This window comes from Sceloporus undulatus, chromosome 5, assembly GCF_019175285.1.
Source record: "Sceloporus undulatus isolate JIND9_A2432 ecotype Alabama chromosome 5, SceUnd_v1.1, whole genome shotgun sequence".
Classification (NCBI taxonomy): domain Eukaryota; kingdom Metazoa; phylum Chordata; class Lepidosauria; order Squamata; family Phrynosomatidae; genus Sceloporus; species Sceloporus undulatus.
This window is the reverse complement of record NC_056526.1, coordinates 58978359-59005736: the sequence shown is the minus strand read 5'-3', so window position 1 is coordinate 59005736 and position 27378 is coordinate 58978359. Positions and strand designations below refer to the sequence as shown.

General features: G+C 39.9%; 1 protein-coding gene across 4 annotated transcripts in view; it reads left to right on the top strand.

Annotated features, from left to right (window-relative positions):
* TBC1D30 (TBC1 domain family member 30) overlaps window positions 1-27378 on the top strand; it is a 61571-nt gene that overhangs the window by 19275 nt on the left and 14918 nt on the right. For 2 of the 4 annotated variants that reach the window (XM_042470021.1, XM_042470020.1), the window contains exons 3-8: window positions 16043-16104; window positions 16596-16661; window positions 18889-19014; window positions 22926-23111; window positions 23359-23527; window positions 25405-25573. In XM_042470021.1, the coding sequence (XP_042325955.1) occupies window positions 16043-16104; window positions 16596-16661; window positions 18889-19014; window positions 22926-23111; window positions 23359-23527; window positions 25405-25573 (778 nt within the window). Of the gene's footprint in view, window positions 1-7045; window positions 7591-16042; window positions 16105-16595; window positions 16662-18888; window positions 19015-22925; window positions 23112-23358; window positions 23528-25404; window positions 25574-27378 lie in introns of those variants that run through there. The other 2 variants (XM_042470022.1, XM_042470023.1) reach the window with 2 other exon arrangements.

Here is a 27378-nt window from a genome sequence, read left to right as displayed (position 1 = left end):
AATAGGAAAATGGCCACCAAAAATGTTGCAGGAAAATTGTGATACCAAAAATGTCAAAATAATAATGTCATCTTCATTACAACAACAATATGTCAAAATGAAATACTAGAGTCTTTATGTGGAATCAAACTATTGGTCCATCTAGCAATGTACTGTCTAAATTGAGACAGGAGAACATCTTAGGGTTTTAGACAGGAATTTTCTCAATTCTTTTCTATTAAAGGTATTGAAGATGGAACCTGGAACCTTCTTCCTGAAAATCATGTGGTCTGCAGAGCTTGGAAAATTTACTTTTAGTGGGGACGACCTCACATTCTTTCCCACATTTGTGAGCCACCTTGGGTCTGTTTTTTGGGAGAAAGGTAGCATAAAAATTAAACCAACAAACAAATAAACATTTTTTAAAGGAAGCACTAACTAGTCCACTAAGCAATTAAATGTGGTGAGTTCATAATTCCTGTAACTTTGATGGTTACAATACACCAGTGCTGTAAAGTAACTTTGGAGTTGTTAAATTACAAGGATAGCTCTAATTTACATCTTTTGATTCTTTTGTTAGACTTTGATGTTAGACCTTTATTTCATCTGTCAAAGCTTTATAGATGTATTAAACTAGCCATCCTAATTTTCAAGTGCAATGTTTTGCCACCTATTAAGCAAATAATTGCATTTAGGTGACAGAGCAAGTCAATCTCGCATTGCATGTGCAGCAAATAGTGTGTTAAAACATTTGACAAGTTGCAACTGCAAAAACAGATAAAAAGTATTTTCCACTTCCACTTTCCTGTTTTTATGGTATAATGTTTCCTGACAATAGACTGGACTACTTAAAGTAGCTTTTGTGAGTTAGCCAGAACATGTTTCCTTTCATAAAAGTAAAGAAGTATTCATATTTTGTTTAGTATTTAAGTCTGTAAGAAAGCACCGTTCCAGCTGTTCAAGATACATACTCAAGAGCAACATAGAATATAAAAGTATTTTGAAATAAAGCTTTATCCAAAGTGTCTAAGCTGCTTGTGAGAGCCAGCATGGTGTAATGGTAGTTGGACTATAACTCTGCAGATCAGCGTTTGAATCCCCAGTTATCCATGGAAATCCACTGGATGACCTTAAGCAAGTTACAGTCTCTCAGCCTTGAAGGAAGGATCTGAGTTATTTCTGTTAAATATGTTAGATGAATGAATGAACTATTTATTTATATCCCACCTCTTCTGTTTTGGGGATCGAGGCGGGTAACAACACATAGATACACAATGATAAAACAATAAACCCACAGAACCTTAGCCTAACCCTCCCTCCCAGTTTAAAATTAAACAATAAAACATAGTTAAAATATATGTAACAATACATCAAAATTATTGCACAGTCTGTGAGTGAGAAAGTGGTGAGGAGGGTGGAGTCAATTAATTCTGGATATGATCAGTCTGGGAAGGCCTGCTGGAAGAAAACGGTCTTTGTCGCCTTTTTGAAAGCCTCCGACAAGGATAATTGGCTTATTGATGAGAATGCTTTGGAACAGTTCTTGGAAATTGCGCTCCCCTGGAATGGTTGTGAGCCGCGATTGGAATGTCCGGTGGCAGTGGTGGCATTCCAAAGTGCGGTAAGATGCGTTCTGGGGCCCATTCCGTCCCCAGAATGACCCCTTTTTAGAACGCAACAGGCCTGTTGCAAGGCCCATGCAATAAAGTCCCTTATGAGAAGGAAGGACTCATTGGAAAAGACAATAATGCCGGGAAGGTGGAGGGAAGGAGAAAGAGAGGAAGACCACATGCCAGATGGATGAACTCTGCTAAGGAGGTCACGGGTTTTATGGGGTTGCAGGAATTAAGGAGAGCAGTGGAGGACAGAGGGTCTTGGAGATGTATCATCCATAGAGTCGCCATGAGTCGAGATCAACTCAAGGGCAGTTAACAACAACAAATAGTTTTTGGCTAGTTCAGGGAAGCAAAACCCTAACAAATATATAACAATACTTTTTGTATAAAATATGTAAAATGTAACAATCCTTTGTGCGCCTTTTATCAGAAGAACACAATGTGTCCTTTGTAACTAACATTAATTATGCAGTTTACATATGAATAGCTATGTTTATCTGAGGGGTTTTACAAGCATGCATCCCAGTAAAACTAAGAAAAACCACAAGCATCAGCTTTTATGTAAATACACTGTTTGTACAGCTGATATATTGTTCACATTGGTGATAGTAAAAGGTCTTTTCTCTTAAAATATGCTAGCAAAGTAAACAGCTTGTACCGGGAAGCTGTTACCCATTTATTTTTCAGGCTTGTGGAAAAAGTACTGTGTAGAAAGCAGTAGAGAAAACTTTTGCTGTTTATTTCACTGCATTGATGCTATATATCTGTGTAGCACAAAAATGTTATACATTTCCTATTGTAAATGACCAAAGCTGCCTTATTTATTGAGAATTAGGAACTAGCAGAGCCACTGAGAGAAATTTTGGAAGGTGGAACAACACCTGAAGTCAGTGTGTTGTAGTCATTTGAGTGTTGGACTAGGACTCTGGAGAACAGGGTTCGAATCCCTGCTCAGTCATGTAAACCCACTGGGTTTGCCTAAGAGGAAGACAATGGCAAACCTCTTCCAAGGAAATTTGCCAAAAAAAGCCTATAATAGGATCGCCTTAGGGTCACCATAAGTCAGAAAGGACTCAAAGACACACAGCAACAACAACAGCAACATGTTGAGGCAAAGCTCAGATCCCCTCCTCTGTATCAAACCAACAATTTCCATTGAATTCACAATCTCCATCAGTTTAAGAGCTTTGCCTTGACATGATAGGAGGCAGAAGGAAACATCAGTCCTAGATTTTGAATGTCTGTTGAGAAAAGAAAAGTATCCAGAATGAGAATACATTTAGCTTTTTGGTGGCTCACAAGAAAGCTATGACTGATTCAGGGATGTAATTGTGGAGATACAGGCATCATCAGGTGAGCTGAATTTGGTGATTAATATAGTGATTATTCTGGGGCACTGCAGATATTAGCCTAGAACAATAATATTTAATCTCTTCAGGCATGGGACTTACCTCTAGCCCAAATACAGATTATGGGAGTCTCAAACCAAGAATGTAATGTGGTGCTGGTATGATCCTCCTCTTAGATCAGTCTGCAATCTGATTGTGATTTTAAGACCATTTTCCCTAGCAAATGTGCCACACCTTGTTTAGAGCAATACACGGAGATTCTTCTGTCAGTGATGTGATGGCAACAAACTGAATCCACATCATATATAGGAGGTATTTGTTGCTGATGTATAGCTGTGAAAAGTAAGCGGATGGATCATTGTGTCTTCAGGATGTTTCTGACTTAGAGTCTCTAAAGTTAAATGAAATTTTCTTGGCAAGAGTTCTTGAGAGGGGGTTTGCCATTGTGTAGGCTGAGAGAATGCAGTTTGCCCAAAGCCACCCAGTAGGTTCCCACTGCCAAGCAGGAAACTGAATTCTTGTCTTCCAGAGTCCTAGACCAACACTCAGTTCACTATATCAGATATGAAAAGGGATCTTGTAGCACCTTTGAGACTGAGTAAAAGAAGTTGTTGCATAAGCTTTTGTAGGCTTGGTCTACTTTCCCAGTTGCATGGAGTGAACATGCATTCACACTATGGCAGTGTGTACCAACTATGTAAGAGGCATACAGTGGGGAAGTAATATTGTTCAGAATGTCAGACATCTCTAAAGTAATACATACACGTGGCTGCTCTTCTTCAGTTTTTGCATTAAGTGTATGATTACATTAAGCACTACCACAAATACAAACCCCATGCCTCTGAGGAAGTAGGCTCAAGTCAGTGAAAACGCATGCTACCAGTGTCTTTATTTCAGTTAGTCTCAATGGTGCTACAAGTCCCTTTGCATATTGCAGAGCCAGAGTGGTGTAATGGTTTGAGCATTGGGTTATGACCTGGAGAATAGAGTTCGAAGCCTAGCTTGGCCATGAACCTCAACGGGGCAAGTCACAGCCCTCAGCCTCAGATTATGGCCATGGCAACCCCCCTCTGAAGCAACTTGCTAAGAAAACCCTTGAGAGGTTCACCTTAGAGTTGCCATAAGTCAGAAATGACTTGAAGGTACACAACAAGTACAGTTGTTTCTGTGGAATGCCCTATGAGTTTATTTTTTAATGATAATAGGGATGGGATGCTCCATGAGAAAAAGATGTCGGTGGTGGGGTTTAAGGCAGGTTTGGAAGTAAAAGCATTGGGAGGTTTTTAATTCATTATGGCCTGCTTATCCAAGCAGAAACAGTTTTTCTGTTACAGCATCCTCCAAACCTCTGTAGCACATAAGGTGTCTACTGGGTAAAGAGGTACCACACAATGTTGAATAGTTTGTGTTCCTTCCAGTTGTTTCTGATTTAAGGCGATTCTATCATGAGGATTCCTGTGAGGATTTGTTTAGAGCTGGTTCACTCTTGCTTTCCCCTGAGGCTGAGAGTGTGTGGCTTGCCCAATGGTCACCCAGGGGCTTCATGGCTGAGCTAGGAATTGAACACTGGTCTCCAGGGTCACTCAAGCCACTGGGGCTAATTTCAGTATTAAAGAGACATTAAAGCAAAGTTAAACCATCCTGCAAATAAAGGGGAAATTACATGCAATTTTGCAAATGAGGATCACACACATTTGTGTTCCACGTGTAATAACATGAAAATAGGGGGTGGGGGTTGACCAAAGTTGCATTTCATATTCAGCGATGTTTACAGCAGAGATAAAGTAGAAATAAAGGAGAATTGGGCGTATTGCACATGTCCACAAACGGAGGGGTAGTTGTCCCATAGCAAGAAATCATGGAGCACCACAGCTTCTACCTCCTTTTGTGACACTTAGGACATGAGAGCTTCGGACTGCCCCTGAGGTCCAGTGCCTCATGGGGCTTTTGGGAAGGAGCAGGCACCTAGAGAACATTATGGGTCCTTCTCCCACCTCAACAAGGCAATCTATGCCAGAATTGCGAGCAGGCTGGAGACATATAAAGCTGCCTTTATCTATCTCCTTTATTTACCTTTATACACATACAAAGGTACCTTTATCTACCTCCCTATTAGACTCTGTGTGTGTGTGTGTGTGTGTGTGTGTATACATAGAAAGATACTACGTGTATACATAGTGCTGTTCCAGGAAATAAATGGTTTCAGAAACCAAAACATGTTTGCACACATTCTGCCAGCCAACATCAAGTCCCACCAAACGCTGTATCCCTGAGGAATGGGCAATGCTGTGCCTAACCTCCCTTTTCAAAAGCAAAATAACCACATATTAAAACCAGACGTGACCGGGGCGGGAGGAGGGGAAGGCAGCAGCTCTTTCTCCAAGGCACTACCGGCAGCAATCCTGCCCCATAGAACCGTGGGAAAACCAGAAAAACAAGGGTTATACTGAAGATAACGTGAATTTGGTGATCATACCATCACAATTTTGCAAATAAGCCAATTCAAAAATGCATTTTCACTAAAGTTCCAAAGTTAAAAAATGTGGATTAATCCTACTTTATGTCTGGTTTAACTGCAGTCTTTGTGCAACATTGTCTGAAATTGTGCCACGTAATTACACGCTTTTTCTGGATTATTTCTGTATAAACTCTGGATCCCTTTGTGTGATAAACTGCTAAGTGTTAAATTGAAACTTGAGTTGGTAATGGCCTTTCTCTTCAACATGTGAAAGGAATCTAGGAGTCCTAGTAGAACACAAGCTGGACATGAGCCAACAGTGTGATGCTGAAGCTAAAAAGGCCAATGCAGTTCTACGCTGCATCAATAGTAGTGTCTAGATCAAGAGATGTAATGGTGCCACTCTATTGTGCTTTGGTCAGGCCTCACCTGGAATACTGTGTCCAGTTCTGGGCACCACAATTCAAAAATGATGTTGACAAGCTGTAGTGTGTCCAAAGGAGGGTGACCAAAATGGGGAAGGGTCTGGAAACCATGCCCTATGAGGAGAAACTTAGGGAACTGGGTATGTAATGTTTAGCCTGGAGAAGAGACGGTTTAGAAGTGATAGGATAGCCCTGCATAAGTATTTGAAAGGATGTCATATTGAGGATGGAGCAAGCTTATTTTCTGCTGCTCCAGAGAATAAGACCCTGAAGAATGGATGCAGGCTACATGAAGAGAGATTCCACCTCAACATTAGGATGAACTTCCTGATGGTCAGAGTTGTTTGACAGTGGAAGATATTGTGTGTGGAGCCTCCTCTTTTGGAGGTTTTTAAACAGAGGCTATCCAGATTAGTTAGAATCATACAGGCCATCATATTCCCTATGACCATGTCATGGATGTGAGAGCTGTTGAGTTAAGAAAGAAGATAGGAAGAAAATCCATTCCTTGGAGATGTGGTATTGGAGAAGAGTGCTGAGGACCCCATGGACAGCCAAAGGGACAAACCAAAGGGTTCCAGAGCAGATCAAGCCAGAAACCTCCCTGGATGACTCAAGATGACCAAATGGAGGCCATTGTACTTCGGACACATCACGAGAAGGAAGGACTCATGGGAAAAGACAATAATGCTGGGAAATATGGAAGGAAGGAGGAAGAGAAGAGATGGATGGACTTTATTAAGGAAGTTGAAGGAATGAAGCAGAGCAGTGGAGGACAGGGGATCTTGGAGATGTCTCGTCCGTAGGGTCGCCATGAGTTGAGATTGACTCGAGGGCAGTTAACAACAACAAATCCAGATTAAGGGCCAAAATGCCCTGCAGAAATAATCCAGTTTGAGACCTTTTTAACTCCCCCGGCTCAGTGCTGGGGCATTCTGGGAACTGTAGTTTTGCGAGACCTTTAGCTTTCTCTCTAGTCTTCTCTTGTGCCCCAATCAACCACCTTTCCTGGATTCAATAGCACTGAACCAGGGCAGTTAGAGTGGTGTCAAGCTGCAGTGTGTGTTGGGACTTTAAGAGCGTGAGCTTCTGCAGGGAGGCCCTGGAGGTCTCTTCCAAGGAGGCTATTGTATTGCAGGGCGGGGAAGGCAGGCTGGGGTCCCCCTCCGCAAGCGCCTCCCTCCCTCCCTCCCTCCCTTTGTCTGGCAGCCCTGGCTCAGTCTTTTCTCTTTCCTCCTCAGTCGTCCAGCAAGATGGGGAGGAGGAGGATGGGGAGGATGATGATGATGATGATGATGCATTGCAGCCGAGCTGCTTTCCTGCTGTTAGCAGAGAAGGAGGAGGAGGAGGAAGCCTGAAGGACCGGGTGCAAGGAAAGGGGGACCTGGTGCTGCTTGGCTTGTGGGCTGCAAGGGGAGAGAGCAAGGAGAGGAGACCACCTTCTCCCCCTCACCTTCCTGGCCTCTTTGGATGCAGCTTTCCCTCCCAGCCAAGCAGACCTTTGGAGCCTGGCTTGGAGGCGTTGCACCGTTGGAGCTGCAGCGCAAGTGGATGCTCCAAGGTTGGCTCCGGAGAGCAGAAGGGACCCATGAGGCAGGAGAGGCTGGCCAGCTCCCTGAGGCGCCCGGGAAGGGGCCTCAAAAGGCCCAGCTCCGGAGCTGCTGCAGGAGGAGGAGGAGTGGGCACCATCCTCAGCAACGTCTTGAAGAAGCGCAGCTGCATCTCCCGGACTGCGCCTCGCCTGCTCTGCACCTTGGAGCCCGGTGGGTAGAGGGCACTTAAACTGGAGCATCCCCCCTTGAAACCTTCCCGTTGGGGAGAGGAGGCTGGGATGGGAGGGCTGAGAGCCAGGGTCACCAGGCCTCCTTCTTTATTCCTGCCTTGCCTCCCAGTTTCCCCAGGAGGAAGGTCCAACAAAACAACAACAAAAACCAGCCCTCCATTTTGAGCAGGACCTAAGGGTTGCATCTGCACCTTTATAAACCCAGGGTAACCAAGATAGGTCTTAAAGAATGATGATGATGATGATGATGACAACTGCAAAGGGGAGGACAGTTTAAGTATAGAATATAAATGGGCTATTGCAAAAGGGAAAAGCTGACAATAGAAATGTTCAAATGAATCCTCCTTCTCTCAGTCATGGGAATGTTGTGGCAGCAGCACCAGAGCTTTCTCCCTCTGACAGAGAAGGCTCACAAATAGGTATTTTGTGGGTTTTTCGGGCGATGAAACGTCAGGAAAAAACTCTTCTAGAACACGGCCTCATAGCCTGAAAAACCCACAAAAACTACGTACGAATCATAGAATTAGAAGAGACCCCAAGGGCCATCCAGTCCAACCCCCTGCCATGCAGGAACTCTCAATCAAAGCATACCTGACAGATGGCCATGCCATGAAAGCTTTCAACTCCACAAGGCTCACAAAACTATTATCCCTAGGATTATATGGGAGCCCTGGCTGTTAAAGCGGGGTTCAACTGGATTATTTCAATAGCAAGTACAGTTCTTATACTACTTCTATCCTGGGAATAACACTATTGCTATTCTCTATTTTTGTAGTGTGGGGCTGCAGCCCATGAAGCCTGGGTTTACACATTTTTATTAACTTTTTTTGAAATAATTTTTATTAGTTTGGAAACACATTTATAAATAATCCCATACATTAAAAAAAACCACCCATACATTCCTCTTGCTGCACAACAAACAAGCAAACAATATATACGAACAAATACACAAATTTCATATATTTTATTAAACAATAAAACATTACACATCCAAACAGCAGACAGCTGTAAGCACACAGTTGATATACAGCAGGGGTAGGCAACCTGCGGTCCGCGGGCCGGATGCGGCCCGGCGAGGCCTTGGGACCGGCCCCAGCCCGGTCCTGCCGCCGATTGCCGCCGGGACCTTTGGGGGGCAATTGTCTATAGAAGCCTCAAAAACATGCATTTATATTAACATTTTTTTAAAAATCAGCAAATTTTTTCATGTGTCCTCCATTTTTTTTTAAAAAGTGTCTTCCATTTGAAAATTTTGTCCTACTTTGTCTGGTTTATTTATATATTTAATTTTTAAACAAATTATTTATTATTTATTTTTTGGCTTCGGCCCCCAGTTGTTGAGGGACAGGAACCCGGCCCCCGGCTCAAAAAGTTGCCTACCCCTGATATACAAGGATCTACCGGGTGGGGTGGGAGAGCCAGGAGAAAATAAAATAATAGATAGTAATAAATAAAACTTTTATTGATACCCCACTTTTTGTAATGAAACAATCAAGGCAGCTTACAACATTAAAAAAATAACAATACAATGCATTGGTATTACATGCTACATACAATACATTTGTAAATACAATATATTTGTATTACAATCCTCCCCAAGCTTAAATCAGTTGAAGAATTAGAATGGTTGAATCCAAACTTCATATTTTTATGAGTGTTTTTCAGCTTTGGCCCCCCATTTCCTTTGAGGGTCCTCCATTTTGGGGTCCTCCTTTGAGGCGAGAGGGACCTTTGGCTTTGCTAGGCCCAAAGTGGCCTGGCTCTGCTGTTTTCCCGCCTTTGTTTAAAAGAGGCTCTCTCTCTATCTGTCAGTGGGGCAGGCTGAGGGTGGCTTGGCTCAGCTCCCTTTAGCCAGGCTTAACTCCAGGCCAGCTTTAAGCCCATAAGCTGGAGCTGAGGGGGATGTGGAGAGACGTGTGGCTGAGCAAATGCCTAGGGATGCTGCTTCTTGTGCTTCTGCTGCTTTGCTCCATTCCCAAGTGCTCCCTTGGGATGGCGGAGGCGAGACAGAGACGAAGCCTTTGGGTAAGGAACCTCTTCCTCAGGGAGAACGCGTGTCTGGAGCTCATGGGAAGAGTGAGCATGGAACAGGGAGGGCCTCTTAGCAAATGGCTGCTGCTCTTGCTACTCCTCCTCCTCCTGCTGTTGTTACTACGGCTGTTCTGCAAGGCTGCTTCAGGCAGCACAGCATTGGACAACTTTATCACAAGAGGCCTCTTGGCAGGAGCATCTTCAGCTCCAGAGGTCCAAAACAAGAATAATCCAATTTGAGGATGCTTTAACTGCCCTGGCTCAATGCTAGGGACCCTGGGAAGTGTGGTTTCGTGAGACATTTAGCCTCCTCTGTCAGAGAGCTCTGGTGCCAGAATAGCACGATTGCAATAATGACGGAGGAAGCAGTATTATTATTATTATATCCAAATGTATCTGAGGAAGTAGACTGAAGTCTACAAAAGCTCATGCTGCCAACCTTTTCTTTCAGTGAATCTCAAAGGTGTTACAAGATCTCTCTACATTATCATTATTATAAAATGCTGCCAACTATCTTTCTTTCAGTCAGTCTCAACGGGTGCTACAGGATCTCTCTACATATTGATCCAATTTCATAATAGACAATATACACCCGTCCCTCCACATTTGTGGCTTTGACTTTTGTGAATTTGATTATTTACAGATTTTATTTATATGTTCTCTCTAGGAATATCTAGGTCCTCCAGCTCAACTCTACGGTCAACTTTAAGCAAAGGTCGCACTGAAGGACCTAGAGATTCCTAGAGAGATCACTCCACTAGGCATTTATAGCTCCTCCAGCACAATTCTGTGGTCAGTGTCTGGCAGAGTTGCATTGGAGGACCTAGAGAATCAGGTAAAAACATGGTGTTTTTGTTATTTGTGCTTTTTCCACATTTCACAGGGCTCCTGGGCTCCTAACCCCAGCAAATGTGGGGGGGGGGTCTGAATGTATAGTGATGCATAGTCATCTGTACTACTTTAATTACCATTTATTAGAATAAAGGGAACCCTGGAAAACAAGGCTAATGTGCAGAAGTAGATTTTTGCAATGTATAAGGCAATTCAAAAACCCTTGACATGCACTTGAAAGAACTGTATGGGGGGGTAGGCCTGTTGGAAAAAAATACCTCAGTTCTCATTGGGAACGTAAACCTCCTTCAGGGAACCCAGCCTTATTATCTTGCTGAAGAGAGGATATATTTGTGGAAGACGTAGAAGGTACAGACAGCAATTTGTAAACATACTGTGGGCATGTGAATCAGATACGTTAAATAGCTATTATTTATTTATTAATATGTTTATATCCCACCCTATATCACAAGATTTCAGCGTGACATGCAGATAAAACTATTAACAATTTAGAATACTTAAATTTAGAAGAAGGAATCATTTAAACAGCTTAAAAGCATATTAATATTGGTGAAATGGAAGAGAAAGCAGACCATACCGCTGGTCTTACAAGGAAATTAATTAATTAATTAATCACTAATTGAAAATTTATACCCCACTATGCATCAAAAACATGTCAAGGTGGCTTACAAGTAAAATTAAAACAGACATGTTAGAACAGTTTAAAATAATCAAAATATTCAAACATACAAAAATATGTTAAAACATAATCTGTTTAAACAAAGATTTAAAGCTATGTACATCAGAATTTGCAACCACAAGACCTCAGTCCGGTACATATAGTTCAATAGTAGTGATGGCCTCACTGGAATGGACCTATACTGGAGAGGAGCTATGGCATCTTTATTAATTTGCTTTCTTTCAGTACCATATGCCTTGCACTGAAGAAGCTGATATGGAACACTATTTCTTTTCTTCAGTCTGGTACAGTTAGGTTGATTCCTTGCGGTATCATGCAGCTTAACATATAAAATCAGACAATTATCTTGTTGTTGTTGTTGCGTGCCTTCATGTCGTTTCTGACTTATGGTGACCTTAGGACTTATCATGGGGGTTTCCTGGCAAAATTTGTTCAGAGGAGGTTTGCCACTGCCTTCCCCTGAGGCTGAGAGCATGTGATGTGGGCTTCACAGCCAAGCTGGGAATAAAACCATGGTCTCCGGAGTCATTGTCCAACACCCAAACCACTATTATGTAATTTCTCTAGGAAATGGTATTTTTAGCCATCCTTTTATTATAGGGGTAGAAACTATGTGGCCCTCCCAATGTCCTTGAACCAGAGGTTTCTTTCAAAAACCCTTTTTATATGAATTTCGTATGCTTAAGGTTTTCTGCAATTCTAAGGAGGACAATTGGTATGCTGTATGGGTTTTCTACTGCTTCTAGGGAACACAGTATTTCAAGACATAAAGCTTATTTTGTAAACACTGTGTGTTCTGTAAATTAGTTTGGGTGGTGATGAAAACACTAGGCCATAATCATGCGTATGCATTATTGCACCTTATGTATTATTTCCTCAGCTCTTAGTGTACTTTAGGCAGTGCAGCATTTTCTCATTTAATTTCATTTAAAAAATCATGACCTAGTGTGTTTGGTGCATCAAATATTTTTCTCAGAGGGGTTGGCTTTGTTTCTTTTGCAGCAAAAACCTGACACATTTATTATGGCAACTTCTAAGTGGAGCTGGTGGCTTTTCTCATGATAAATTAATCTTTAACCTGATAGAAGACTTGGTTATATTAGATATTACTATGCTCAGAATTTCAGATGATGTTGTTTCAGCACCTTAGTTTTGGACAGCAGCATTCATTATGAAGAAGAGCCCTAAAGTACCTTTGTAATATACAGTTTTTAGAGCACATATTATGCAAATAGTTTGCTTATTTTCCCCCCATTGAAGCTTTCATGAGAGCAGATGTTCCATTGTTCTTAAGGTCAGTGTGAATATTCAGGCCCGAATGAAGAAAAAAACTGAATGAATAAAAAAAAAAACCCAAGTTCTCTTCCTTAAAAGTAAATATTAATAAACTGTCTACCTACGTTATGTATGTAGCTTAGATTACAACCGGCTTCAAAAGGGAAATTAATTCTGGGGGAAAAAACAGATGGTGTTTAGATGTCATAGTGTTCTACTTGGAAATATTTTATTTTGCTTACTGTGTTTTACATTAAAAATACATAATTGTGATGTTTGTTAAATCTCTATTTTTTAATTTATATTTTCTCCAGTTCCTAACCAATGAGATTGCAGACTTATATCCTGTTAGCTGGAAATAAGGCCCTGGGAATTCAGTAGCATTTACTGAATTGTAAATGTGGGACTTTGATTTTCAGTAAACCTGCAGGGAATTGCATCATAAATACTGATTTGGTTGAAAATGTACATTTAAATAGCAACCTTCCTAGAATCATAGAGCTGGAAGAGACCACAAGGGCCATCCAGTCCAACCCCCTGCCATGCAGGAACACACAATCAAAGCACTCCTTGACAAATGGTCAACCAAAGAAGGAGACTCCACCACACTCAGAAGCAGCATATTCTACTGTCAAACTGCTCTTACACTCAGGAACATTAGCTCTTCCTAATGTTTAGGTGGAATCTTTTTTCCTTTAGTTTGAATCTGTTACTCCATGTCCTAGTCTGGAGCAGCAGAAAACAAGCTTGATCCTTATTCAATATGACATCCTTTTAAATATTTAAACATGGCTATCATGCCACCTCTTAACCTTCTCTTCTTCAGGCTAAGCATACACAGCTCCCTAAGCCACTTCCCATATGGCATGGCTTCCAGACCTTGCACCATTTTTGGTCACCCTCTTCTGAACATCTTCCAGCATGCCAATATCTTTCCTTAATTGTAGTGCCCAAAAGTGGACACAGTAGTTCAAGTGAGGTCTGACCAAAGCAGAATAGTGGTACTACAGTCGGACCTCTGTATCCACAGATTCTTTATCCATGGAGTCAACCATCTATGGTTTGAAAATTGTTTAAAAATATAGAAATTCCCTCCAATATATAAACCTTGTTTTTGCCATTTTATGTAAGGGACACTATTTTATTCAGCCATTGTATTTAATAGGATTGGCGCATCCATGGATTTGAGTATCCATGGGGGTGGGGGTGGGACCTGGAACCAAACAACAGTGGATAACAAGGGCCCACTGTATTACTTCCCTTAAGCTAGACACTATACTCCTATTGATCCAGGCTAGCATCACATTCCCTTTTTGAGCTGCTACAGTATATCATACTGTCAAGTTGAGCTTGTGGTCTACTAGGACTCCTAGACCCCTTTCACATGTATTGTTGTCAAGCCAGATGTCACCCATTGTACATCTATATATTTCTCCCCCCCCCCCCCCCCCCGTCTGAATGTAGTATCTTACCTTTCTGTTTATTGAAATTCATTTTGTTAGTTTTGGCCCAGTCTTCTAATCTGTTAAGGTCATTTTGAATTCGGATCCTTTCCTCTGTGGTATTAGCTATCCCTCCTAGTTCGGTGTCATCCGCAACTTTGATAAGCATGCTCTCTATTATATTAGCCTAGTTATTTGCAAAGATGTTGAACATCACTGGGCTGTTCAGGACAGAGCCCTGTGGCACCCTGCTAGTCACTTCTCTCCAGGATGAAGAGGGGCCATTAATGAGCACCCTTTGGATTCAATTGGTCAACCAATTACAAATCACCTAACAGTAGCATTGTCTAGCCCACATTTTGCTAGGTTGTTTGGAAAATACACTAATCCACAGCATTCTCTTTATCTAACAGGCTTGTAACGCTATCAAAAAAGGGATAAAATTAGTCTGTTATGACTTGTTTTTGAGAAACCCATGTTGACTTTTCATGATCACAGCATTTCTTCTAAGTTATTACAGACTGTTTAATGATCTGCTCTAGAATCTTTCTTGGTATTGATATCAGGCTAATTGGGTGGTAATTGTTTGGGACCTCTTTTTTCACTTTTTGAAGATGGGGGACAATATTTGTCCTGCTACAATCTATTGGGACTTCTTCTGTTGTCCAGGAATTCTCAAAGATTATTGGCATAAAATGGTTCTGAGATTACCTCTGCTAGTTCTTTCAAAACTCTTGGATGTATTTCATATGAGACTTGAATTCATTTAGAGTAGCCAGGTATTCCTGCACTACTTCATTACCTATTCTGTCCTGCATTTTCCCTACTGCCGTCTCTGCTTAATTTTCTCCAGGTCAAGCATTGTTCTCATTTTGGGAGAACACCACCGCCTTTTGTCTGTCCCCTGTTCGCATTTCACCATCTTCTTTACATAGTGCCCCTATCATTTCCTTCTTCATAATGTTGTTCAATTCTTTTTTTTTTAAATCTTTATGTCACATGGAAACATTTTCTAATTATAAATAGGATTTTTGCTGCCACATCTGAATAGTGTGTTACTCTACTCAACAGAGTTCTGTTTTACATGTGCCTTATCTTATTGTCATCTTCCACTACAAGTGAAAATCTTTCAGAGGGAAACTAATTAGAGAATTCAACAAAGCTAGTGTATGTTAGAGAGGAAACTGTCTAATCAGAATAATTTCTAGCTAGCTATTTCTTTTATAGCAGAAAAAGAAATTGCTGAATCATACTACTTCTTAATAATTGCTTTTTCTTATAAACTGCCATAATTGATTACTACATCTTGAAAAGTAGTTAAAAATAATTGTAGTAGTACTTGTGAAGTGTGCTTCACAAAGCAACAATACATATAAACCAGGTGATCACCCGACCTATGGTACTGGTAGCTGTAAGGAAAAATTGCAGTGAAAAAAATAGCTGAAATACATGGAATTGAACATAATATTTGTGAGCAATTATTACACACATTTCTAGAGCTTTTGTTCTGAATAAGAGATTAAATATTTTCTTTAAGCAGAATTGGATAGTGTATATTTTTAATAGTGATGGATGGGTCCTGAGTATTCTTAAATGACTAGAGTTCAAACCTTCCTTGTAGTGGTGCAGTGCTTTCATGTGAAAGTACCTAGAAAGTGCTGCCTCTCACCCTTTATATGGGAACACTTCCAGTGCAATAGTTGACTGCAGGAAATAATAAGTCTCTATTGTCCTCATCTATTTGACCGTTGTCATTCGCTATATTTTGAACAAGTCATAGGAGGATCTGAGTATGAGTGCTGCACAGAGATCTCCCATTCCCTAAACTGACCTGGTGTGCTGTTTGTTTGAATGAAAGAGGGGAACAAGTTCTCTGTTGAATTAAAGAGGTTTCTTTTTGTGTAAAGGTAGTGTGTTACACAGGAATGGAACATCTCCTTTTGTTTTAGAATTTAAAATAACTCTACTTACTTTGTAAAGTGACTTCTAACCTAAAGTGATATCCAGTCATGTATACAAAAAAGTATTAACGTCACACTATATTTTGATGTTTTGGGGCATTCAAAGTGTTCATGCTTATCCATTGTAATGTTTCTTCAGTTCCTAAATCAATATTTTAGTAATTGAGGTTTTGTTTTATTTTTACTGCATAGGAGTTGACACAAAGTTGAAGTTTACACTTGAGCCATCTTTAGGTCAGCATGGTTTTCAGCAGGTAACGTGTTGATTTTCAACATCTATACAAGTTTATATAATGTATTCTGAATGCATGAGAAAATAATTATTTCAAATCTGCATTGACCTACATGGCAGAAATGTATTCTGTTATCCTGATGAACCTATATTAATTTTCCCAGTAAATAACTTTGTTGCAGTTTTGTTTGGAAATCCCGTGGTTTGCTTCTTTGCTAGAGTTGCACACTCTGTATGTTAGGGTAGCTATAATTATTTTCTCTCTACTTAAAATTTACTTTATATGATGCAATATTAAACTGCAAATTATTTTTCTTTTTTCTCTGTTCTGCACATGTACTTGGATAATCCTGTATTGTATATCAGTGCTACCTCTCAAAATAGTTTATGATAAATGTAATAAATCAGTAATGCACTCTAATAAAATACTATATGTCTAATGGTTTTTCTGAATTGGAATAATGGTTTTTCTGAATTGGAATAATGTAATACTATTTGGATGGTTGGTTTCAGTGGCATGATGCACTTAAAGCAGTGGCTAGACTTCCAACAGGAATACCAAAGGAGTGGAGGAGAAAGGTACGTAGACTGTACTCTTCACAAAATGCATTGTGCTGTGTCTGATCTGTGGATTTAAATATACATAACCTTACCTATTAGATCAAACTTTGCAGTTTTAAATTAAGTGCTTCCTGCTAACTTTGAGAGAGAACCTGTAACAATTTCATAGTGACCAGCTTCATCTGAAGGTGCTAGTGCAAAAATGAAAAGTGTCTTTATGCCAAAGTGGTGCTAGCATCTACAGAAAGCTAGCCATTGCTGATATAAACCCACTTGCTGTTGGCTATGAATCTGGTAGGCCAGATCCTTAGTGGAGAGAATGTACTCAGTCTGCATGTCTGAAAAGGATTTGGTCCAATATTGGTCCAATAACTGTGCAACTGTATAGATAGATAGATAGATAGATAGATAGATAGTATTTCTGTATCACCTCCCAGCTCCCAAGGTGATGAATTAAAAAAAATTAGAACAGTATAGAGATAAAAATATTTTAAAAACACATTAAAACACTCTTTAAAAACTTCTAAAAGCAGTGTAAAAATTATCCTAAAATCCAGTTTTAAAACAGTTAACAGCAGTTTCAAACACTGAATGCCATGTGGAACAGCACTCTTTTGACTGCCCACTGGAAGCCTAAAAGAGATGGGGCCAGACTAACTTTGTTGGTGTTAAAAGATGGAGAGGTGGAGTTGGGATCCCCACCAACTGTGTCAGTGGCTTTTAAATATTTGGGAAATTGCTTAGCTCAAAGGATGCTTACAAAAGGTTGGGTAATCTGAGGATTGTTTTGCCTATGAATACAGGTGCTAACTGGCTGGACTCCAGGTTTAATGAATAAAATGTTTTATTTTTAAATAGGCAAAGTATGACTCACATACATGACAGTAATTGAAACAGACACACCATACATAGTTGACCAAAATGGAGGTATGGAAATTCAATAGCAGAGGCTAAGGGTTGCAGAGCAGTGCTATTTACTGATAAAAGATTCCATGGAAGGCAGGGTGTGGATCAGGCAGTGGCTGAGGGTGACACAGCAAGTGAAGGAGACCCTTTGTGCACACATGAGGCTAAAGCTGGAACTGATACCTGATTTCTAGCCTTGGGGGATATTTGGTGATATCTTGCAGTGGAAAAGAATTGGATAGTCTTCACACAGAACCAACAGTTGGATTCTGGAATGAGTGATGGCTTTAACAAAACAATGATTGGATTAGGACAATCCTAATGTAGGTGGATAGGGAAGTTGGCAGGGAACACAGCAGGGGATAGGTAGGAGAAACTGGCTCACTAGCCTTGGTGCAATGAGAATTCTTTTATCTCTCCATGCAAAAGGATATGCAGAAAGCCTGTGAGAGGATGAAGTGATCAGCACACCCATTTAACCTTTATTACCTAGGTCCTCCATATGTCTTTGGGTCCATGTTTCTTTCCAATAGGAAATTTTCCTGTGTTTCAAACACTGAAACATGCTTGGCTCTACAGTATATGAAAAATATGAAGAGTCCCATATATGGTCCAGGGATGAAGGGTGTGTTAACATTGGGTAGGGGGTTCCACAGTTGAGACACTGCAACAGAAAAGCTCACCAACCTAACCATGAGGTGTTGGGACATGCAACAGGACCTCCTCTGAAGATCTCAAATTTATGACAGGCTTATATGGCTGGAAATGGTCTTTTTATGACCATGATGAAGCATCTGCCATAACACGTGAAGGTTAAAACTGAGACAGGAGGCGTGTATGCAAGACCATATGTAAAGGTTTCTCTTCAGATCATTGTCTAAAATTTAAAAAGGATTTGTAAATGTGTTCATTTGGATGCACCTGGAAACCTCCAGATGACTGCATAGTTATTTGTGGTTTTTTCGGGTTATGTGGCCATGTTCTAGAAGAGTTTATTCCTGACATAGCCTGAAAAACCCACAAAAATCTATGGATGCCAACCCTGAAAGCTTTCAATTTCAGATTTCATAGTTAATCTAAATGTGCTAGAAGACCCACTTCAAACTCAACCTGTGCTTGGTTTGTACATAATGTGGGACTTCCATGTACTTCACCTCTTCCTCCTCTGTTTCAACGGGTTTTTGATGAACACTTGAACAAAACTTAGATTTATATAATGTGTGGGATTGATATGGGGACATACTAATCTGCAGATTATTTTTTGTATATATTTATGTATAATTTTCTATTTCAAGGAGGAATGTAATATGTTATGTTTTGTGGGGGTATTTCTTTTAAGGTCTGGCTCACTTTAGCAGATCACTACTTGAGGAGTATAGCAATTGACTGGGACAAAACAATGCGCTTCACTTTCAATGACAGAAGTAATCCTGATGATGACTCCATGGGTATTCAGATTGTAAAGGTAGTCCAAAATTTACTAATTTACTTATTGAATTCTTTCTCGTTGTATAATAAATATAAAACATTGCTACTTGTCTGCTGTAAATTAGATTTATATTACTCATTGATCACCAAATAAATGATTCTTTTGTCCAAAGGCTAAAATTTCTCATAATTGTTTCAATAGTGTTCCAACCTGATTTTGTCCTCCACATGATTCATCCTTTCCTTCATTTTTATTTCTGTTAACAGTGTACTTAATCCTAAATTCCACAATGTGTCAGATAGCGTTACCCAGAATGTGTGAATCACTTAATAATAGGTGGCAAGGTAAACGGAACATGTAACACAATAATCTATGGAAAATAGTGTTGTGCTGTATATTAATCCTAACTAAAAGTTGACTTTCAGGGAAAGTACCATGAAGGCTTCTGAAATGACACAAATTTCCTTGAAATACAATATCATATCTTTAGATATATATTATACTTCATTGAAATGCACATTTTTCTGCATTCCTAAGACAATCTTACAGAACAACTCTTTACATACCTACTTAGAAATAAATCCATTACATTCATGGGTCTTACTCCAGGGTAAGTGGCAAACTTACATTGGAATCTTACTGTTGCACTGCATTATAGTTGCACTTTTTTCATAGTTATGCAGCCCAGCCAGGGAAGGCAAACAAAATCTTCCAGCTTCAAGCAAACTGTTTTTCCAGTTCCTTACTTCCTTCATAGCTGCAGTGCTTGCAGCCTTTTTGCTTCTGCTGTTGCTATCACCTATGCTTTCATCATGCTTGTTACATAGGTGTAGTGTACCAACAAGATTCCAGTCATAGCCATACATGTCGAAGCCATGTCTTAGGACCACTTAATAAATACCAATTCACTAGCATGTGTAAAACAATCCCAACCAGGATGATATTCAGCAAATATTTTTAGGCTTATCTAGAATACTGTGTAGAATACAGTGCACAATCCTCTTACGTGGGGATCCATTCCAGATCCCTTCGCATAAGGGCAAACCAGCGTATGCTGAAGCCCCATAGGAACTAATGGGGCTCGCGCCCATGGCACATATTGGTGCAGTGGCGCACGCACACCATTGGCATGCACCCCATTCTTCTGGAGTGCGCGCTGGGCCCTTGTGGTGCGGCTTTCAGTGGAGCAGACTTGTTCTCTGTTGCTCCAGGGGGCAGAAGTAGAACCAGCTGGTGGAAATTACATTAAAACAGACTTCATTTAAACATTAGGAAGAATTGGATGTACTATGTACTTAAGTAGAAGTTGGACAGGAACCTGCCAGACATACTGTAGTTGCATCCTGAACTCAGGTCCTTTCTAATTCTGTGAACCACAGTACAAACTTTCTCTGATTTGTTTATAAAACCAGTGGCTCACAGTTTGCTATACCAATCTCCACCCAATGTTTTTAAATAATTGCACATAAACTATGTTCAGTCTATATTCAAGTCTTACATGGGTATGATTGCTCAGATTTGATGTACAACAGTAAATGCTCAGTGCCCAAGGCTTTATTTTCAATGAGCAGGGAAGTATGGATATGGACTGTATGACTTTATACTGCAAATGAGGATATATTTTGGATGACTGGAGCAGGAAATGAGGCTAGAGCCTTTCCCCCAGAAATAGGCAGGAATTGAGGGCTGTAGAAGAGTATTCCATCATGAAACCCCACCACAGCTTGAAACGGTGTAGCCCAGACACAGAATGCATAAAAATAAACCAGAACAAAATAGAAATTCATACAATATAGTGAGAACTGTGACCTAGTTTTAGTCTAGAAATAACAAGGCTGTGCATCTGCCTGACTACTGTTCTGTATGAAAAGATTGCTCTTAATTGGTAGCTCTGAATTATAGATCTTATTTGTACTGTGCAACATTAATAATTAATATTGCATCTGTTCTGTTTCTTGATCACTAATGGTTTATAACCTCCAAAGCAATATGACTCTTGGGAAATAAAAAGAAATTGTTGGTTTGTTTCCCCACCCCATTCTGTGTTCTTATATCTGGTTCTCTTATTCATTTGCTTATCTAAGATATAATAGAACAGAGAGTGAAATTGAATAAAGCATGTCTGTGTTTATTTCCTTGTCTGTGTAGACATGGAGAAAATTTGACCAGTATTCTCTAACCTGCACTATCCAGATAAGTTGCAGATACTTGGCATCCATTCATTTGCTCAGCTGATGGTGGATGTTGTAGCCCAACACATCTGGAATGTGCTAGGTTAGGGAAGACCAGTCTAGGTTCAGATGCCCTTTCAGCCATGTACCTTATTTAGTGACTTGAGAGCAGTCACCAGCAATGAACTCAACCTACCTTATAGACTTGTTATGAGAATAAAACTGTGTGTGCATAGAGATTCTTGGAGGAACAACAAAATAAAAATATAATAGATAATGGTAATGCATGGCATAGTTCAGTAACCTAGGCTTAGTAGAGAACACACACATTTTACATTACATGTAAAAGCAGCTTCTAATTGAGATTATGTCTTGAACTTGAGCAGGAGCCTAAGCCCACATGGTTCACCTGTGTGTGTAAAAAAGTAGTGGTAAATAGGTAAGGCTGGAGTTACAGGAGTCCAGAAAGCTCCAGAGAAGCACCTTATTCACACTAGCCTTGAACATCAAATTATGCCTTTTTTAAAGCTCCTCAGCTCTGGTCCTTTCTCTTTCCTGAATAATACTGAATTTAAAGGTATAGTCTCTTGCCTAGGAGTTTAATATTGTATTCATTTACTCCTGCTTCACTGAGTGACTTCTTCCAGCAATGGAAATTGTGGGCATTCAGGTGAAGAAGTTGTTAATGCTTTGGAGTTTTCAGAGTTGGGGGTTGGGATCTCTTGTTAAAAGTTTCTTTGTGAATAGGTCATGGTTCAAGTCCAGTTTTGGAGGCTGGTGATTGCTGATGATTCATCCATGTTTAGATCAGAGTCTGAATTTCTACTCAGAGTGACAGTAGAAGCAGATAATAATTTTATAACTAGAGAAGCTGTCAGAGAAAAGAACTATGTTTCATGCAGATATTTGAAGAAATGGGGATAAATAACGGCAGCTTGGCATTGAAACCTTTGATCATTAACAGAGTGAAAAGTTAAAATGATCTAGCAAGCTTGGACCAAATTAATTACTGTATATACTGGACTATAAATTGACCTCATGTATAAATCAAGGGCAGGTTTGGGGCCAAAATTATGGATTTTGATATGACTTGTAGGTAAACTGATAATTTACCTAGTACAATATTTCAGTGTTGTGCCAGCTCCTCAAAGTGGCCTTGAGGAGCTGACAACTTACGGTACAGGAGAATGAAGAACTGCTTGTGTAAGGGGGTACTGGATACTTCCTTTCACAAACAGGTAAAAAGTACAACTATCAGCATAACGTGGAGTTATGTCAATGAAATGCTAACAGGATCTTTCATCTTTAAATCTGGTGTTCTAGTTCATAGTGTAAACTAAATCTACTCTAGAAACACATGTTTGAGATGGTAGCACATGTGTGAATTTAATAGACAATGGAAGTCATGAAAGCTGCCTTGCGTCTCTTTTGGGAGAAAATTGGCATGCAAATTAAGTAAATAAAATTAAAATAAAATGAAAGTGCACATGTGTGTTAATTGCCCTTGAGTTGACTTTGACTCATGGTGACCCTGTGGATGAGACATCTTCAAGACCCCCTGTCTTCTACTGCCCTGCTTAGGTTTTGCAGACTGATGTCCATGGCCTTCTTAATTGAGTCTATCCATCTGGCAAACAGCCTTCCTCTCTTTCTAATACACTCTACCTTTCCGAGCATTATGTCTTTTATAATGAGTCATGCTTTCTTAGGATGTTGCTAAAGTATGACAGCCACATACCAGCATTCTATTCACTTTTTATCTTTTTCTTTCCTCAGGATCTTCATCGAACTGGATGTAGCTCTTACTGTGGCCAGGAGGCAGAGCAAGACAGAGTAGTATTAAAAAGGGTTTTACTGGCTTATGCCAGGTGGAACAAATCTGTAGGCTATTGTCAAGGTTTTAACATCCTGGCTGCCCTTATCCTGGAAGTGATGGAAGGCAATGAGGGAGATGCTTTAAAAGTGAGTAAAATTACTGACAAATTACATCTATCCACATTTGCTTTTGATGGCTGATAAAGGAAATTATTAATTTTGTTAAGCATGCAGTATGCTCTCTTTACCCAAGAATGCTGATGAGAATCTATATTTGGTCATAGTTTTGCTTATAAGTTAAGGAAAAATAAATCTCTTAAAATTCTTTATATGAGTGAATAGGCAATTGATATATTAAAAAAATTGTCGTCAGAACTTCCTACTTTCTTTCCAGATCATGATTTATTTAATAGATAAAGTGCTGCCTGACAGCTATTTTGTCAATAACCTTCGAGCACTGAGTGTTGACATGGCTGTGTTCCGAGACCTCCTGAGAATGAAACTTCCTGAGCTTTCCCAGCGTTTGGATACTCTTCAGAAAGCTGCCAATAAGGAAAGTGGAGGTAAGAGCCATACTGATTTCCTTACTTCTGTATTCCTATGTAATGTTTTAAACTGTTTTTAATTTCATTGAGAGTAAATACCATTTATAATTCATCTGATCATCAACCCAAAACTTAGGGTGATATAGAGCTAGCCGTTTTTTGTGCTCAAGTAAATAGAGACTCTCTAAGGCCCATGACTCCCTAGGTTGGTGAAATCAAGAACAGAACTGAGAAAGGTTACTTTTTGGGATTAGAAGTCCAGAGTCTCTCTATAAGCATGGCCATTGACTACGCTGGTGGGGGCGGGTAGGAGCAGTAGCCCCCAAACATAACTTTTTCAGTTGTGGTTAGGACTTTTAGATAAATGCATATATGCATATGCACAGCTTTCCAACATGGTTCCTCCCATGCTGCATTAGTTGCAGTTCTTTCTTCTTCTTTCACTCCTGCCCCCCATTTCTATCCCAAAAATAATTATTTTGTTTACAGCAGGTATTTGTGCAGATCTGACGTCCGTGACAAATACTTATTACTTTTCTAATTGGGGAAGAAGCACTTTTATTCTTCTCTATTAGTTTCTTAAATGAGCTTGGGTTTTTTATGTTGTATCATTACAATCAACAGACATTAAAAAAACCCAACTAGATTAAAACAAAAATTATAATAGGGAGAATCGGATACACGGGCATAAGTGTAATCATAATACTCCTCTTTCTTTCCTTTTCTAAAGGTATTTTGTACTGAAATATTTCAACTTCAACTATTGTTGAAGGCCAATCTAAAACTATTTGTGATAAATAATTATTTGCAGTTTAAATCCCATAATATGTTGGTTTTGTCAGGTCTAGATTTAGCAAGTCTCATTGGTATGTTTCCTGAACCAGTTTAAATTCATATACATATAATGGCTGTGTGTGCGTTGAAGTTAATTCCACTGAATTCTGGTCATTTTTAGTTTTTTAAAGATTACTTTGGACATAAACAGCCCCCTCCCAGCTTTTAAAGGGCCAATCATATCCCCCTGTTTTGGCCGATTTTATGCCATTGTGGATGTGTGTGGATCTGGGGAAGTACCGTATTTTCTGGCGTACAAGACGACTTTTTGACCCTCTAAAATTGGGTCAAAAGTTGGGGGCCGTCTTGTATGTCGGGTGCGCTTGCTCGGCCGCCGGCTTCTCAGGCCTCCGGAGGCCTAGGGAGCCGGCAGCCCTGTACCAGCTTCTAAGGGGCCTTCGGAGGCCCCTTAGAAGCTGGCGCGCACTCTCTGGGCCACCGGCTTCTCAGGCCTCCGGAGGCCTGGGGAGCCAGCAGCCTCATGCTGGCTTCTAAGGGGCCTTCGGAGGCCCCTTAGAGACTGGCGCACACTCTCTGGGCCACCGGCTTCTCAGCCTCGCACCGGCTTCTAAGGGGCCTTCGGAGGCCCCTTAGAAGCCGGTGAATGCATGCACGGCCAGCTGCCGGCTTCCAAGGAATAGGGGTAGCCTTATACGGTGAGTATATCCTAATCTCTATTTTTTTATAATAAAAGTTGGGGGTCGTCTTATACGCCCGGTCGTCTTATACACTGGAAAATACGGTAGGTGAGGCCTGCCTGCCTTTCTTTCTTTCCTTTTTATTTTTGAAGGCCAGGTATAGCCTGTCAAATTCACAAATAGGAAAGAAATGGCCCACTCTTCCATGGACATAGCCCACTTCTGCTGTAGAGGAACATTACTAGCATGTTAACTATTGCTCTTAGATTCCTTAATCTACATCAAAATGAAGACAAGGGAATGCTATACTACTATATTATAAGTCTCTGTTCCCCATCCCTACCTATTGTGTTAAGAGAAACACCTTCATAGAATGGCAAATGGCAAATAGCAAGCAGTATAACACATTCTTTTCTATTACAGGTGGCTACGAACCCCCACTTACAAATGTATTCACAATGCAATGGTTCCTGACTCTGTTTGCTACATGCCTTCCAAATCATACAGTTCTAAAAATTTGGGATTCTGTGTTCTTTGAAGGGTCAGAAATTATACTGCGAGCGGCCTTGGCTATATGGGCAAAGCTGGGAGAGTAAGTATACTTTGCCTAAGTGAAAGTCAAGCCTGATTGTTGTTTGAAATAAGAGCTGTATAGTATGACATTGAAGTGCTAAAATTAATGTCTATTTATCTTTACAGATAATTTTCTCAAAGCATAAGGTTCTTCTCCATCTCACCAACTCAGTGCAGTGCCCCTTTTTGTGGTACCACTATGTTATGTATTCTTCAGTTGCTAAAGGAGGAAGCAGCTGCTGGGGCTGAGACTGAAAACTTTGCCAGAACTGAAAAACTAGGAGATAGTGAAGGCGTGTGTGTGTGTGTGTGCGCGCACACACACACACACACACACACTCCATTGTTTATAGCACAGGTGTACAGACTTCAGGTTTGTGGGATCTACTTTGCTCTTCACTAGCCAAGAGCCAGAACAGGAAAGTGGACATACACTAAGTATCAAGGAATAGGGTAGTTCTGCCTACATGTTGAACCTTGGAATTTAAGATCAGTACCAGAACTAAATTCATGGGCCTTGTTACACACAGCTTGCTCTTCTCCCATGTTATTTTTTATTCATTCTAATTTAGAGAGGAAACACTTGTTGACATACCTTGATCGGTTTTCTGCAGTGGTGTATAAGGATAATGTGGTAGTTTAAATCAAGCTATTTTGAAAATGTTTGCATTCTTACTTGTTGCTCTAACTATTAGAAAATGTTAGCTGCAACTAGGTAGATTCTTTACATAACCTAAAAGTATAATTCTAAACCTTTGACTGTGCAGACTTTTCCCTCCTGTATAATTATGCCTGATTCTAGACAAGATATGGACACTTGCAAGAAAACTAAGCAAGATCACTAACTGGAATGCTAAGGTTTCAATCCAAGCTTCCCTTATTCGGAAACAAGTGCAGTGGGACTTCTTAGTAAGCATGCATTAGGTTGGGCTGTGATGAGTATCTAGAACTTTCCAAAAGCACGTAATAGTAGTTGTTACATGGTCAAACAGTATTATACCAGGAGACAGAAAGTAAATGTTCATGCTGCTTATTTGATAAAAGTGAGAGAGATTTTTAATTTTAAAACTAAATATATCATATATCTCACATACTGGGTCATAATACAGACATTCGAGATGTGGGTGATCATGTTGCAATTCTAGATGGATCCTCTTCTTTCTAAATCATAAAACTGCTAAATCTTGGCTGTCATTATCAATTCATTATATATATAATAATGTGCATAACTGTATTGTGAGGGAAACCTCACCTTAATTCTTCATTTACAAAGAAAACCAGAATTTCATTAGTTAATCAAAGAATCATAAAGTTTTAGGAAATTATATATTTGCAGCATGTTCAGATTTATTTTAATAAGGTTATTTAAAAAAGAAAATCAAGTTGTGATTTTAATTTTTATAATATTTTGAAAGGAGTCTTTTTAAATGTGTTCATTTTGGCTTGTGGAAACCAGATAATCTATCTTTTTCATGTTCCTTTTGGAAAATACTCAGATGTATGTGTTTAGCTGAAATTATATGTTTGCCTTCAACAGATGGGAACATGCCAAATATAAGTTTCCATGATTAGTATGAAATTCAGAGAGTTACTGCTATTTATTTTAAGAAAACTATCAGACTAGGCAAGACTCTTGCTTCATAAAACCTTCATAAAAGCTTACTAAATCAATGTTAATAAGCAATCAGAAATAGGGGATTTAGCAAAAATGTGTAAGCAATTATAACTTCTATTCCTTTAATGTTTATGATTTGTTTCCTTAAGTAACTACTTTTATGCCCTTTCTTTGACTTCTTAAAAACACTCTAAAGAATCCAGATTTTC